This window comes from Macadamia integrifolia, chromosome 14 (genome assembly GCF_013358625.1).
Source record: "Macadamia integrifolia cultivar HAES 741 chromosome 14, SCU_Mint_v3, whole genome shotgun sequence".
Lineage (NCBI taxonomy): Eukaryota > Viridiplantae > Streptophyta > Magnoliopsida > Proteales > Proteaceae > Macadamia > Macadamia integrifolia.
The window spans coordinates 17,403,145-17,419,407 of NC_056570.1; the positions used below are offsets into that span (position 1 = coordinate 17,403,145).

Below are 16,263 nucleotides of genomic sequence, written 5' to 3' on the forward strand. Positions count from 1 at the left end.
GGTAATGAATATATTATTTACCACCCCACCACCCCCCAAAAAAAAAAAATCTAGGCCATGCTAGGCTGGCCTTCCTTGGTCTGTCTCTTGTGGTATGTCTTCTTACTATATCAGTATGGGGTTATACCTGTTCCAGATGTAAAATTTTTTTTTGTTGTCATTTTTGTCTTGTGAATTCTGTGCAGCTTGTATGTAAACCTTGTATAGTTTGGTAGGGCCTTCTTTTGTGTATTTCTCATAAAAGTCAACCACCTGTTAACAAATATTATGTCTTATCATGAACAACGATTAATTTGACATCCGTGCTTCAAAAGATGAAAACTATAAAATATGGAAGTACCTTGCCTTCGATTTCTTCCATCTTTTTTCTAGCCGTACTTTTCTCCTGTTTGGATTGAATTTTCTCTTATATACTCTGCGATTAAATATTTTGAATTATCCTGCTTGAAATCCAAATGATAATATTAGTTGCAGTTGCAGATTATTCTGTTGGACAGTTCTTTGAGGACGCCAGGCAAGCTACAAGAGATATTCTTGATAATGGGCATGTTCCGATAGTTGCTGGGGGGACTGGATTATACTTACGATGGTGTGTTATTACATTTCCTTTGTGGAAGTGAGATGAGATGCATTTGTCAAATCGATTACTGTATCAGGAGCATCAATAATTGTGTTTTAGCTTTCTTCGAATAAATACTTGCACAATGACTTGCAACTTAGCATGCACACATACATGTGTTCCTGTGTATCAGTGATATGTTGTCAGGATGTCTATTCCAAACTGAGCTTTGACTAAATTATGATTTTTTTTTTTTGCACATGAACCCTTTTAATATCTTGTGAATTAATGTGGAATTGTGGAGTGTCAATTTGGTTGTATGGTGACGTACTGTCAATCATCCCAAAGGAACCTTGAAGAGGACTCCATCTCAAAGGAATCTTGAAGAGGACTCCTCTAATGTAGGGATAGGTTTGACAAGCCAAACTAGACCCAAACAATAGGATCTTGTAAACCAAAGAACAACCAAGAACCCAATATACCAGCAATAATAAATCAGCAAAAAAACAATAATAAATCAGCAGTCCATCGATCTCAGTGTTTCAGAATTTCTGTAGCTGAATAGAGACCAGGAAAAACAGAGGCTTAGTAGTCCAATAACAGAGGTTGAACCATGAACAACAGCTACCAATTTTAATACATCAACAGATGGAACAATCGAACCAGAATTCTGGACAGAAGTGAGTTAGAACAGAGATCGACCAGACTTGAAAGATTTAATATATCAGACAATCCCCTGGTCAGATTACTCTAAAAATTGGATCGAGTCTTCCATACAACAAGGGTAACACTCGACCAGAAACTCAAAGCCATCGGGTGGCCAGAACTCCAAATAGACTAGGTCGACAGAATAGGAAACAGAGAGCTTAACCCAGAAATTTCTGTAGAAAAATTCAGATTACTTGCCTGTATTGCTGGAGAAGAGAATCCAATAAGAGAACCATAAAAGAAAAGACCCACCCGGACTTCTCGCCGCAGAGTGTCGATCGGATCACACACCAATCCCTAACCCTTGATCAAACACAAAGGTTTAGCCATGGAGAAAACCCAGCGGCAGCAGTATAAAGCTTCTTTTTTTTAATTGTAAAAATCGTCTCTCTATGATGAGAGCTCTCCTTTATTTATAATAATGATGGGGAGGGTTTACAAGTAATAGTAACTCAGAGTTACTAAAAATTGATTACAAGAAGTTACTAAAAACTGAAAATTAGAATCTAATGAAAATAGAAACTAGTCTAGACAGAAATTAGAAACTAACAATGACTTGAAATTAGAAACTAATTTAGGTACTGAAATTAGAAACTAAATAACCCCATCTAAAAAGGAAACTAAAGAAAAAGGAAACAAATCACTGAATCCCGTATTCAATCTTAGACCCTCCCTTTTAGACCCATAAAAGTGGTCTATTACACTCAAAACACATAGGATCAAAGGCCCAATATGTATGGAACCCAACCCTAAGCTTATTCCTAATAAAACAAGCCTATTTTGGTAATTAATCTGCATCATTGGGGTTATAAACTGCTGGGGTAGTTTCTTGTAATCTACTCCTGCATTACACATGGTGGATAAGAAATTGTGCGTGCTGCCCCATAGGGAATTCTTGGTTACAAGTGAATAAACCAAACTAATTCTAGCCCTTGTTACAAAGGAAGTTGAACTGGTGAAAGAGGTGACACACTCTCCGCCCATTAGACTTGTTGGCTGATTTTTCAGATTTGGTACCCGATGAGCTGCCAGATGAGTACCACCCATGAGGGACATACAATATGCTATTGATCTAGTGCCTGGATCAATATTACGAAATCTGCCCACTTATCGTCTCAGTAGATGACCTTTTGCGAAAGGGATTTCTAGTGGAGAGCATGAGTCCGTGTGCCGTACCAGCCCTATTGACACCTAAGAAGGATGGATCATGGCACGTGTATTGATAGCCGTGCCATCAACAAGAATACAAGATCACGGTAAAATACAGATTTCTCATTCTCCATTTGGATGATATGTTGGATATGCTAATGGGAGGCACTATGTTTTCAAAGATTGATCTACGAAATGGGTATCATCAAATTAGGATTCGTCCAAGGGATGAATGGAAGACAGCTTTCAAGACAAAGGAAGGGTTGTACGAATGGAAGATTATGCCCTTTGGCCTTTAATGCAGGAGTAGGTTACAAGATACTAACGCCCACAAATTATACCCCAAACAATACAATTAAAAGAGCACCTCGCAGGATAGAGGTTTATGACCTACAGAACTTAACCTCCATGGGTGAAGTCCAAAACTTAAGAACCTCCATGGGTGGAATTAACTTAACAACCTCCATAGGTGGGTGGAATTACAATTAAAGAGGTTATAGAACAAGGCCTTAATAAAGCACACAAGACCCAACAAAATAGATCCCAAAATTTACACCCACAAAATCAAACCCTATGGGATAAAATACCCTGTGGTTAGGGTTTGGAGCAATACCTAGGGTTGGAGTTGTAGACCTCTGATGAGGCTGAAACTAGGGTCAATTGTAGGTCTTGTAGGTAGGAACAAAACCTCCAAAATTGGATGACTTTTGATGCCTGGATTGAAAGTTATTCCGTTTCTTGATTTCTGACCTTAGAGAGAGATTCTACAGAACCAGCAATCTGATCGACTTGGACAGAGTCAAGAAGGGGACCGATTGGTCCTATAGCACCCCTGAACCTCCCAACAGTAGCCCTCCAATCAGATCTCAGAATGAGGAAGAGGAGAGAGATCGCAGGTCTCAAAAGCCCAAGATTCCAAGCAGGCCGATTCTGATTTCTGGTGTTTCTGGCAGGTCTGATATGCTCACAGTAGCCGTAAATAAGAACAGTAAACAAGGGACAGAAAATAAAATATAAAAGAAGAATAGAACCGATGGAGGGTTGAGAAGGGTGAAAGAAAATAAAGGAATGGGTATCTCACCCCTCAGGTTTTGGGTATCACCCCTCAAAGGTTTAGGCATCTCACCTCTCAATAACAGTTTTTCAGCGAAAGAGTATTCACTCAATAATTTATTCATTCAAGTCTAAGCAATATCAGTGCATAGGCTCCTCTATTTAAAGAGGGCAGAATTACAATCATATATTGACTAGGAGCTAGTTTCCAAATAGGACTAGACACTCCTACTACAACTAGGACTTCAACTAAAACTAGGACGAGACTTCTAACTCTAACATGGATTAGGACTGACTAACTAATAGTCCATATAGGACACACTCGATGGGCCCAATTGGCCTTTATTGAATTAAAACAACTTAAATAAAAACACTGAATATAAATCCCATTTTCCTACTTTTTACCCATATTTTAGGCCCATTAAAGTGGCCCATTACGAATAAAACCCACGGGATCAAAGGCCCAACACATACATAACACACCCAAGGCTTATTTGCAATATGATAAGTCCATTAAGTGGACTATCTACATCAGTTTTACTAATGCACCTAGTATCTTTATGAGAGTGATGACTCATGTGATATGCCCCTTTATTGGCAAGTTCCTTGTGGTATACTTTGATGACATTAATTTACAGCAAAGCCCAAATGAGCATCTGGAACATTTGAGGCATGTCACAAGGGTGCTATGGGAAGAGAAGCTCTACATCAATTTGAAGAAATGTTCTTTTATGTTGCCTAAGTTATATTCCTTGGGTTTATTGTGTCCTCTCAAGGTATAGAAGTTGATCCCGATAAGGTCAAGAGCATGGTAGATTGGCCTAATCCTAAGACTTTGACGGTTCGAAATTTCCACGGCCTTGCCTCGTTCTATAGACGGTTCATACGGAATTTTAGCGCTATTATGACACCTATCACAGAGTGCACAAAATGAGGGAAAGTGCCATTTCAATGGACCCCGGCTGCCACTAAAGCATTCAACTTGATCAAATAGAAGACGACAAAAGCCCCAGTGCTTAGGCTACCTAATTTTGATCTCATGTTTGAAGTGGCTACCAATGCATCCCATGTGGGGATAAGAGTGCTTATGCAAGCTAGTCATCCTATTGCCTTCTACAGTGAAAAGTTAAATGATGCAAAAAGAAGGTATTCTACATAAAATTTAGAACTCTATGCCGTCATTCAAATTCTCAAACATTGGAGACACTATTTGGTCGGCAAGGAGTTCATACTCTATTCGGATCACGAGGCACTCAAGTACTCGCATTCCCAAAAGACCATTAGCAATCGGCATGCTAAATAGATCTCTTATTTGCAAGAGTATGTATTTGCTCTCAAGTACAAAGCTAAAAAAGAGAATCAAGTGGCTGATGCACTTAGTCGGAAGCATAATTGTCACGACGTCGCCAAGGCGCCGATTAGGCGTCCTAACTATTTAGAGTGGCCAAATCGGTTGACCGATTAGGTTCACCCACATTAATCGACCGCCAAGGGTCGATTGGTGTCACCAAATAGTCACCAGCACCAAATCGTCCCTGGCGACGATTAATTGTACTGATAAATCGGTCACCATTTTGTATTTTTTTTAAGTTATAACTGTTAACTAATAAATTGATTCTATTTCTGATAATGTTATTGGCAGATGTAAATTGATTCTCTTTCTAACAATGCCATTGGCACTTGGCAGGGATAAAAGTGTCATTAACTTGTACCAAGGAAAAGAAAAATATCACTTAAATCAAAGAAGGTCGCGACACTTCAGTCTTCAACCCTTCTTCAACCTTTGTAGTCTGAACCCTAACTCCCTAAGTGAACTAAGTGAAGACGGAAGGGTGAAGACTATCCTCATTTGCTTCGGCATTGCTGCTCCTGCTCCGGCGTCACTGCTCCCCTGCTCCGGCGTCGCTAGGTATGTTCTTCTCTTCTTCCCTTTTCTGGCTTATCGCCTCTTCTTCTCTTCTTTTTTTTCTGGTTTATACTTTATCGCCTCTGGTTTATCGCCTCTTTCTCTTCTTCTTTTTTCTGGTTTATCGCCTCTCTTCTTCTTTTTTTTTGGTTTATTACCTCTGTTCTTCTCTTCTTCTCTTCTTCTCTTATACTCTTCTTCTCTTCTTCTCTTCTTCCTTTTTCATGGTTGCTCCTGCCCTACGAGTAGCTGCAATCCTTAGATTTTTTTTTTTTTTTTTACATTAGTTCACTACTTCACTCACACACTATTAAGATAAAGGGCATTCTTAGTCCTGTGGGGGCTTGGTGGCCCAATTTAATGAGTGAAAAAGGTATACAGTATACACTGCTTACCCTCTCCATGTATTGTCAAAAGGTGCCCCGTGCCCTTGAAAACCCTTGGAAAATATTTTTTTTCTTTAAGTCAATAATTCATGTTGATTTTTGGTGACATGGTATGGCTATGTTGATTTTTTATGACATGATATGACTATGTTGATTTTTTATGATTTGATATTGCTTAATGTTGGTTTTATATATTATAGGGTATATATTGTAGGCTTGTAGCATGCTAAATAACTTAAGAAAATAGGAGAAATAAAAAAGTAGCACACTAAATAACTTTAGAAAATAGGAAAAATAAAAATGACACAAGGACGATTTAACCACCATGGCAACGCCATAATGGGCGATTTATCGCCAAATCGATTAGCCACCCCTCCACCGCCTTGAATTGATTTGATGTCGTGACAATTATGGTCAGAAGGTGCTAATGATGAATACATTTACCACACAAAGCACAGGAATGGAACACATCAAAGATGAGTATATTAATGATGCTAATTTTGCGGAAGTGTTCGGAAAATTACAACAAGGAGGACGGGATGACAAGTATTCCATTCATGATGGATATTTATTTAAGGGCATAGGTATTTGCATTCCGAATACCTCTTTAAGGCACCACTTGGTTCGACAGCTACATGGAGGAGGAATGGGTGGACACTTTGGCAAGGACGACATATTCTATGATGGTGGATTTGTATTATTGGCCTCATTTGCAAAGGGATGTTCAACATGTCATCCAACGATGCCATACTTCTCAACTTGCTAAAGGAGAGAAGAAGAATGCGGGTTTGTACACGCCGCTACCCATTACACATGCACCATGGCTAGATATAAGCATGGACTTTGTCCTAGGCTTACCACCTACACGGGAAAGGTATGACTCTATATTTGTTGTCGTGGATTGTTTTTCCAAAATGGCACAATTTATCCCATGGAAGAAGACTCTTGATGCAAGTCACCTAACTAAGCTCTTCTTTAAAGAGAGTGCGCATATATGGTTTGCCACAGTCAATCGTTTCTGATAGGGATGTAAAATTCATGAGTTATTTTTAGAGGCTAAAAACTAACACCAAGTTAAAGTTTTCTATGGCATTCCATCCTCAAACAGACGGTCAAACGGAAGTGGTGAATAGAAGCCTTGGCAATTTGCTCTGTTGCCTAGTTCATGACTATTAGAAGACATGGTCTTCTATTCTAGACATAGCTGAATTTGTATACAACAGTTCCTTCAACCGTACCACTGGCTTATACACCGTTTGAGATTGTTCTTGGTCTTCAACCACAATGACCGGTTGACATGGTACCATTGCCACCTCATGCCCATGTTAGTGTTGAAGCGGATGAGTTTCTTAGGCATATCACGGAGATACATGCTGATATTCGCCGTCGCATAGCCGTTAGTAATGATGGGTATCAGGAAAATGCTAATCGACATCGCCGTTATGTGGAATTTCAACTAGGTGATATGGTTATGGTTTGAATTCCACCGTAGCGATTCTCTCCCAGTATTGTGCACAAGCTCCATCCTCAGAATATGGGTCCCTAAAGGTCTTGAAGCGCATTGGTCCTAATGCCTACATGTTGGAGTTGCCTCCTACTATGAAGATCAACAATGTCTTCAATGTTGCTGATCTTACACTTTATATGGGCCATCATTCTGATGACAGAGACACGGAGCATACTTTGAAACTTCCCCAATTTGTGGCCCCTAGGAATGATGTTATGGAAGAAGTTCTGGACAACAAGTTCACTATTGTTCGTGGTGGCAAGGGTTACTACTGTCATGTGGAAAGGACGTCTTCGACAAGATAGCACTTAGATTCATGCCGAGGACTTTCAGCGTCATGATACGGATCTCTATGAGAGCTATATGTCCTTTATCCATTCTTTGGAGATGAATGATTTTAAGAAGGGGGGAGGTTGATGTAGATCCCCATAATGGGATCCATCGAAGGAGGAAGAAGAAGAGCAGCCTTGAAGCTACCGCCAGCCTTTGAAGAGCAGCTAGCAGCTACCGCCCAGCATAGGAAGATCCCTTATGCTGCTGATTTAGTTTCCTATTTTTAGTTACCTATTCTAGTAGTATGGTTGTGTTTTAGGAAGTCCTATTAGCTGTTATTTTGTTTCCTAAATTAGAAGATAGAGTTAGTTTCTATTTTGCATTAGTTTCTAATTTGAGTTAGTTACTATTTTGTTTAGCTTCTATTTTATTTAGTATCTATTTTGTGTCGAGCTTCTATTTTGGAATTTCAGACCCCTATACAAAGAGGGTCTGCTGTAGACACAAGACACTATTGAATTAATGAAGTTGCTGCAGTTTTTGCTTACTCCATCTCCTGAGAAAGGAAGACAATATGCTGGGATAGCTGTGGGTGAGATACCCAGGCTGAGATAGCCAATCCCACCCACATCTATCTTGTTAATCTTCTCTTTAACTTTCTCTTTTCTGTTTTCTGTTATTGACTGCTGTGTGGATCAAGTGCATAAAACCAGAATCGATTTCAGCAAAGGAAGCTAGGATATTGAAGCTCCATCGATTGGTCACATCTCCTAAACCTGAAGTCTGATTAGGAAACCCTTCTAGGGTCTTATTCCAGCCTCCAAGAGAATTACTCGATCCATTCTGAGACTTCCTCTTACAATCGCAGGTAACTCTAATTCTAGCCTGGCCGAGACCCTGTTCTTCTTTGGGCATCGATTTCTGTTATTGGGTTATTTGTTGCTGAATTGTTCTCTGAATTTACAAGTAAATATTTGGGTCAATTTTCCGGTTTTTGTTTCCCTTGTGTGTTGCTCTTAATCTGGTTTCTGTTTAGACTGAAGTAAGGGAACAGATTTACATTGGTTTGAGTTTAACATATTGGGAGTTGTTTACCTAGGGTAACCTACTTCTACATTAAATCTCAGCCACCCCACTTCCATGTCTGTGTTCCCCTGCCTCACGGCATCTCACCCTCCCTCCCTTCTCTCCCCGCTGTTCGAGGTCTTTCTCATGTCAACCCCTTGATACAGATTCATCACCGAAATAGGCTTGTTTTATAGAAGTTGTGTTGTCTATGTGTTGGGGCTTCAGTCCATGTGATTTTGAATGTGATGTGCCACTTTTATGGGTCTAAACTGGGGGGTATTAAGGTTGCATACGAGATTAACTAATTTGTTTCCTTTTACATTAGTTTCTTTTTTAGTTGGGTTCAATTTAAGTTGTTAGACTTTGTTATTTCTTAGAAGTCAAGTTATTAGTTGAGTCAAGTCATTAGTTTCCTTTTTTACTTTGTTTCTATTTTCAGTTTTTAGAAACTTATGTGAGTTTCCTAATTGGTTCCTTGCTGCCCGGGACACTTCCAACCTTGCCCCATACCTGTATGAGACTCGACCCAAGTCTGGTGCAATTCTAACCAGCCACTGGGGAGTTATTAAAAATCTCCTTTTCTTTGTCTTTTAGTGAAATGTGCTACCCTGAACTGAGATCAATGGGTGTTTAATGGCCTGTCGTGATTCCTATGTTCTTCCCTGATATTATCCTTGTTATTTGGATTGTTTGAGGCCTATTTCAGTACCTGTTATGCCCCTTCATATTTGGATTCTGCATTACCCTTATTCCTTCCCCATTGCCTACTGGCCCTACTCTAAAATTCTCTCTTTCACTGAAGCTCCCTTGGCCCTTCATTACACTGTTCCAAACTCAAGACACACATGAGACAATGACACTCTCCTCATATCTACTCATGTTGCAGGTTCTACACATCCTTTCTATTATTTGTCACCATAAGGTCCATTAGCATACCTCCATAGACACTTCCCTAACACTCATCTTTTTTCCTCTCCTAAGTCAAAACACCTGAAGTTTCGTAACCCCTTCCAATCAACACAAGAGTAAGCTCCTCTTATATCCCATGCCCTCCATAAAACAAGTGCAAACTACAACGTAATCTCAGTTAAGAAGATCAAACAAATTAACCTCCCAAGCAGCTTGAACATTCCATCTCATTCATGAGTAGAATATATAAGTCTCTTCACTGCAAAATGTTAATCGTCATAATTTCTAATAATATTAGAAGAGCAGATGTGCTTGGTATCCAGTTGGTATCGAGTTTGCACATAGCAATATAGTTATCAAGAATTTAAATATCACTACTAAATCCTTTGACAGAAGAAATTTTTTTGTGCGTGCCTGTGCTTGTTTGTTACTTGGCATAAGTCACAGAGAACATCATAACATAAGTTCATATTTAATTTTGAAAGTATGATCTTAGTAACATGACTAGTAGCAAACAATGGACAGAAGTAACTAAATAGATCTTTTGCTCAACGTCCGCCCTTCCCAAAAGGGTGGCGGGAAATAACGGTGAAGTAGTCAAGCATGTAGAATGTCGTATCTGAAACCAAAACTGTGAGGCAATCAGTTCATCACATTCATGTCCACAACCATGCGGCAATCAGTTCATCGCATTCGTGCCCACAGCCACGTGGCATCATAACAAGAATTCCCAGTTCTAATTTTAAACAGTAGCATGGGTTCTAGGAGGAATGATCCCTCTTCTATTCCCAAAATCTTGGAATTCTTGAGATCTCTTTACCAAAATTTAATTAGAGAATTTTGGCTGTTCTCCGAAATAGGTGTTAATCATTTTGCTAACAATTAGAAAAGTGATCAACTTTACAACCTCAAACCAGATAAGATCAAACCTATAAACACACAGAACCAACTATGGACAGAGTAAAAGGCAAACTCAACATGAAGAAATGAATAACCAAAAGGATTTGAAACCTACTATAAATAAAGAATGAAAGAGATAAATGACACCAGTGCACAATACAAAAACTGATATATTCCCAATCCTCAAGAATAAAAAATTAAAAAATTGGCAATTGCATACTTGGACAAGAATGTACACAATAATAATAATAATAATTACAAAACTGGAACAAAGGCTGCGTAGCGTACACCAGCGCCTCCCCGTATCTCTCCTCCCATCCTATGAAATGACATATCTGGCCCTATTGAGGGAGGAGAGAGATAGACATAGGGAGGCGCCAGTGTATGCTATGCAGCCGGACAGAAAACTACTACTACTACTAATAATAATAATAATAATAATAATAATAATAATAATAATAAACATAAGTAATAGTCAAATGTGCACCTCTTCCATCACGGTTCCTATGACAGCCACCGTAAGAATCGATCTTGATATTTGATTTTTCTAAAGCCTCAAGGGCCTGCAGACGGAAGTTGCGAGCCGCACAATTGGAAATGAAGGCAGCTGCAAGGGCTTTCTCAGTCTTCGGTTGCAAAGGTGCCATTATATCATACTCAGCCCAGGAGAAATAACCAACAGGAACATCTGACGAGAGACTAGTTGTCATCACAACATTATACCCTCTCCTAAAACAAGAAAATTTATCAAACGTCAGTTTTCTTGACTTTCTTGTCATTTAATTTGCAAATTTCCAGTTTTATCATGTAGCGTCAGTCCAGAAATTATAATAAAACGGTCAGCGTAAGGTTTGCTACCAGCATCAAAGTTTTGTCAAACCATAAAGACATTGATCCTAAATGTTGTCTCAGGATAAATAGCCCTCAAGTAACATGATCCATGTTGCCAACCCCAAAAATTGGCAAACAATTCTGGGTATGATGACTACAAAAGGAGACCTCTTCATAACATTGAACCACCAAAAATTTTGACATCTCATTTTGCCGAAACTGTATAACTAGACAGTCACTTACATAGGAAATTTTGTTCCAATTTCTTGTTTATAATCTTTCTACTACCATTCAAGCCATCATGAGAATCCCAAAAAAGAGCAAGTTCGCAAAGTAAAAGGCTGCACAAAAGCAAGATTCAAAGCTGCACCATATGTATGACAAGGCAAATTTATTACCCTGATAGGCTGATACCAATACCCCACACTCTGTGATGATCTGCAGTTTATAACAACTTTTCATGTTCATAGTTTATTTGCTACAATCAGACAGATTCCTCGTCTTCTTTCAGAAACGATTACAAAAAAATAAAATGTCATATATAGTACCCTATTTGTTTGTTTCACAATGTCCAGTCTTACACTCTTACACCCTTTTGTTCAAAGTCCCAACTTTAGCACATTATAAATAGCATCAGAAAATCTCAATAAACAAAGTCACATGCAATAGTGAAGATCTTTTGACTCAATAGAAGCATCCAGAAAGTGACCAAAAACCAACTTTGGACAAGTATGCCAAGTCCCAATAGGCAGAGAAAGCCATTTCAGACTGTGCTTACCCACCGTCGTGCCTGATCAATGCTGTTCTCTGCATAATACTGAGAGGATTCCATGGACCGAAGAACGCTAGCTGTCCTTGCCTCTTGAAACAAACCAAATGTAGCATCGGGCTTCTTTTCTAACTGATGATCAAATCCAAACTTACATCCCACAGCGCAAGTCTTCCACTCCTGAAAGGAAGTTTATTATATCAGCAGCTAGGTCTTAAGATATCTTTATGAACACACACCTCAAAGAAATACTTTATTAAGTCTTAAAAAATTACATCACAGCTGGAAATCAAGCCGTGCTTCCAAAGGGATGGCAAAAGCAATCAGTGGGCTAAAGAGTCAGCACAATATTCCCCCATCGTCTAGCGGTTTAGGACATCTCTCTTTCAAGTAGGCAGTGGGTATTCGATTTCCACTGGGGGTAAGGTATTACAAAAGGAGGGAAATGTTTTCTTAAAATTTAACTGCATATCAAGGTTCATGAGGAATTTCTACAGCATAGATTGGAGTTCCAAATAATGGCTTTATTCAAGGAACTGAAACATGCTCTTTCGTAAAATAGATCAGATTCTCCATGAGTCTAAACAACAGGAAATCAAAAAGGTTGTACCAACTTGCCTTGGGAGCAATAGACTTCGACCTGTAACATATAACATTTTTGTTTTTGCACTGAATAGCTTTCAATGCCCATTTACCATGGTAAATAAGTAAACAATTTAAGTATAGACAACCTTGTTGAAGTTCTTTTCCCCTATTTGTTTTCAAATTTTTTTTGGGTAGTCAACAGCTCTAGTTTTTGTTCCTCCCATTTCATCAAGAAAAAAGCTCTACGATTGAAATTCAACATGTGCAGCCCAATCTTTATTTTTTCCCCTTAGACTTGCAAGGAGATGAAAAGTGGCAAGGCACATTTAGGCACTTTTCTATCCATTGTCTTAGGTTACTAAATATGTGTGATGGAGTGATGACAGCAAGAATACCGCAGTAGGTCAATGTTGCCAAGTATGACTTCCACAATGGAAAGACACTCATTAAGGTTCAAATGCTAGGTTGCTAACCCAACCAAAATACCCGTTAAAGATATTTTATTTTACTTTTATTTTCTTATGAATAACATCAGAATCCAGTGTATTACATGCATATGACCAATAATCAGAAAGACAAAAATTGCAATAAAAATTGTAAAGTAAATACACAAAAACTACAACAGTTAGAAGAAGAAGAGGAATAATCAACCTGATCTGAACCAGAAACCCAAATGGGTTCAGTCCGAAAGTCTCTAGAATAGGTCACAGCATCCTCTCTCTCCAACCACTCTTCGCAATTCTCAGTCCCATCTTGTGTTGAAGAAGTGGAAATTTCTTCCTGTGTTGGCAACACTAGGGCAGTCCCACGGGCAGGCGAACAAGAAGAGGTAGACACAGTTGAAGCGGATGAATCTAACCCCTCCTTGCAATTCTTACTCACATCGTGTGTTGAAGAAGTGGAAGCTTCTTCCTGTGTTGGCAACACTAAGTCAATCTTACGGGCAGGCGAATTAGAAACGGAAGAGACAGTTGAAGGGGATGAATAGAAGGAGTTGGTCCAACTATGGACCATGTCAACTTTCTCAGCCATGTCAAGGCGACCCAAGAAGGCGATCTCGGCGATAACGACGAAGGCGATGAAGATGGGCATCAGAATCGACCATCTTTTCTTGTTGGGAGATGGAACACCACCACCACCAGAGACTCCAACTCCGTCACGGGTCGTCGCTGTTCTTGTCCCTCGCTGCCCTATTCCGAAACCCATCAAGAAGTTGTCTGTTTCTCCCTGTTTCTCTCTTTCTTCAACATATAGCTATACAAGTAAAGGAAATTGGGAGCAGGGGAAGGTAGCTAGCTCAACCAAAAACCATTGGATTCTGGGACTTCGAAATTTCAGGTTTAAAGTCAAACCCAAGACAGAGGGTGATGAAATTGATGGGTTTCAATTTGATATTGTTGGGTGGATCATAAAAGATTATAAAATAAGTTTCGGCTTTGTGTTGATGCTTCTGAGTTCTGAGTACTGGAGTTTTGAGTTCTAAGTCTGGTCTGTCTGGTTACTTCGTCCTCACACGATCTGTGTCAGACTTTATCGATGAAAAGGAGCCTTCGTTATGACTTACGACCAAAAAATAGATTTTAATGAGTCGGACGGGGATATTTTGTTGTGGTGTTTTAGTGGTCTCTGCCGTCGTCCAAAGACTCCAAACTCTGGAAAGTCTTATTTTCTTTTTCGTAAGAACTCTAAAAGTCTTCTACCAAAAAAAAAAAGAACTTAGAAACACCAGTAAGCACAATGACGACAGTGGATAATACCCTTGGAAAACGGGGAAAAATAAAAAACAAAGACGGCGGAGGTACCTAACCAGCGAGAAAATAGTCCTTCCACAGGCAAATGATCCTGAGTGGGGTAAGTTTGACACTGAGGATCCGAATCCAGCATGGTCCATCCTGATTCTAAACAAGTCTGAATTAAAATTTATGATCCTGAAGGTGGATTGGGGTTAAAAGATTGACCTTTAGCTTGGGTTGAGGCTTAGCCCTAGCTTGACATGACCCTAATTTTAATCATAATTTAAGACTATCATCCTATTTTTTTATTTAGAATAATGAAATCTAGATCATTGATTCTTATTATCAGGTGTCTTCAATATCTATTATTGTTGTACTTTATAATTTTAATCGTGTGTTGATCATTTGATCTATTGGTGCTTCTTTTTTTATTATTATTTTTTTAAAAACGTAAGGTGTAAATGGTAAAAACCGGGTCAATCAGGGTTGGCCTAACCCTCAAAAAAATAAGGGCCAATTAGGCCCAACCTGGCCCAGTCAAGGACAATTAGGGCCGGATTGGGTTGGCATGAACCCGACAGGGTTGGGCCTAGGCATGAGCTCGACAGGGCTGGGTTGGGCCTAGGTTGAGTTTTGGGGACTTAGGATTGAGTTGGGTTTTAAGAAACCTAGTCATGTTTCACTGTTAATCTTTTATATTGAAACCGCCACCAATACTCTATGAGTTACACATTTTTTGTTTTTATTTTTAACTTAGATTGTATGTTTCCATTCGAAGTTGGAAGAGTGTACAATAATGTCTAAGAATATTGATCCACATGGAGGGGCATACACATGTTTTTTTCTTTAATGAGAAAAATTAAAAGCTAATAGAAAATAGTACATTAGAGTTTGGATGGATTAGACCATATCTTCTGCCTAAGTTAGTACTACTAGAGATATCCACTATATACTGCATTGCAATATTTAGTTTTTCATTTATGATAGAAGGAAAAAAGATTTGAATTTCAGGTATATTTCCCAAAATATTGTAAAAGATACCACAACTATGATTTGTCATAAGGTTGTGGAATAAGCTGAAGTAAATCCCCTACCCAAAAAAAAAAAAAAAAAAAAAAAAAAAAAAAAACTATAGTAAATCTTGGAATAGTGAGATGAGAACCAAACTTCATTGATATTCCAACTCATGTTGGAGCTAAATTGTAGGCCTTATAGAAATCCATAAGCTTCAGCTTCTGCCTAATTCTTAAAGTTTCGAATGCCAAACTTGATAATTAGAAATTGTCCCGGAAAAAGAACACCAAAAGCTCATCCTGATTCTGTTTCCAAATTGTTAGTAACACCAGCAAAAATCAAAATAGGTTATCAAAAGAGGTTGATACCTTCCTAGAATGCACTATGGATCATCTATATTGGAAAACACATTGTTAGTAATATCAAGAGTAGGGAAAAGGTTTAAATTCAATATTCATTGATTAATATTTTGAAGCACAGAATCATGGTTGAGGGAAGATTTTTTTGCAAGGACATTATTTCTATGAATCCATATGAAATAGATCATTATGGAAAAAACACTAAAACACCAATTGTGTTCAACATGGTTTAACTATGAATGAAGAAAAAGTTGTTTGCCAACCTCCACCAGATTGGTGGTCCTTTCTGGCAGTGAATTCACAGGAAATAAGCAGGTGATACAGAGAATCATTAGTACAATAACAGAATATATTGATTTATTAATGTCCAACCATTTACCTAAGATATTTCTTACCCGTACACCTTGCAAGAGTGTTCTAGAGAGAGATTTAAAATTTTGGATGGATATGAAGCTTCCATAGAAATTTCCATCAATGTGATAGCAAGCGAAGTGCAACAAAATGTATGAGTTCACTTGTCTTGGTGCAAGAGATTTAAGTAAAAAATTGGTTGT

The 16,263-nt window shown here is 38.7% G+C and overlaps 1 protein-coding gene and 1 long non-coding RNA gene across 3 annotated transcripts in view; both read right to left on the reverse strand.

Annotated features, from left to right (window-relative positions):
• Positions 1-10,882, reverse strand: part of LOC122060512 — a 19,622-nt gene extending 8,740 nt beyond the window's left edge. The window contains exon 1 of the long non-coding RNA XR_006134430.1: positions 8,647-10,882. This is a non-coding gene — a long non-coding RNA (uncharacterized LOC122060512). The remainder of the gene's footprint in view (positions 1-8,646) is intronic.
• LOC122060511 (glycoprotein 3-alpha-L-fucosyltransferase A-like) overlaps positions 1-14,307 on the reverse strand; it is a 38,751-nt gene extending 24,444 nt beyond the window's left edge. The window contains exons 1-3 of one of the 2 annotated variants that reach the window (XM_042623617.1): positions 13,255-14,307; positions 12,028-12,198; positions 10,906-11,050 (exon numbers count right to left, since the gene is read on the reverse strand). In XM_042623617.1, the coding sequence (XP_042479551.1) occupies positions 10,906-11,050; positions 12,028-12,198; positions 13,255-13,809 (871 nt within the window). In that variant the 5' untranslated portion in view covers positions 13,810-14,307. Of the gene's footprint in view, positions 1-10,905; positions 11,148-12,027; positions 12,199-13,254 lie in introns of both variants that reach the window. The other variant, XM_042623616.1, reaches the window with a different exon arrangement.
• Positions 14,308-16,263: the final 1,956 nt, after the last annotated feature.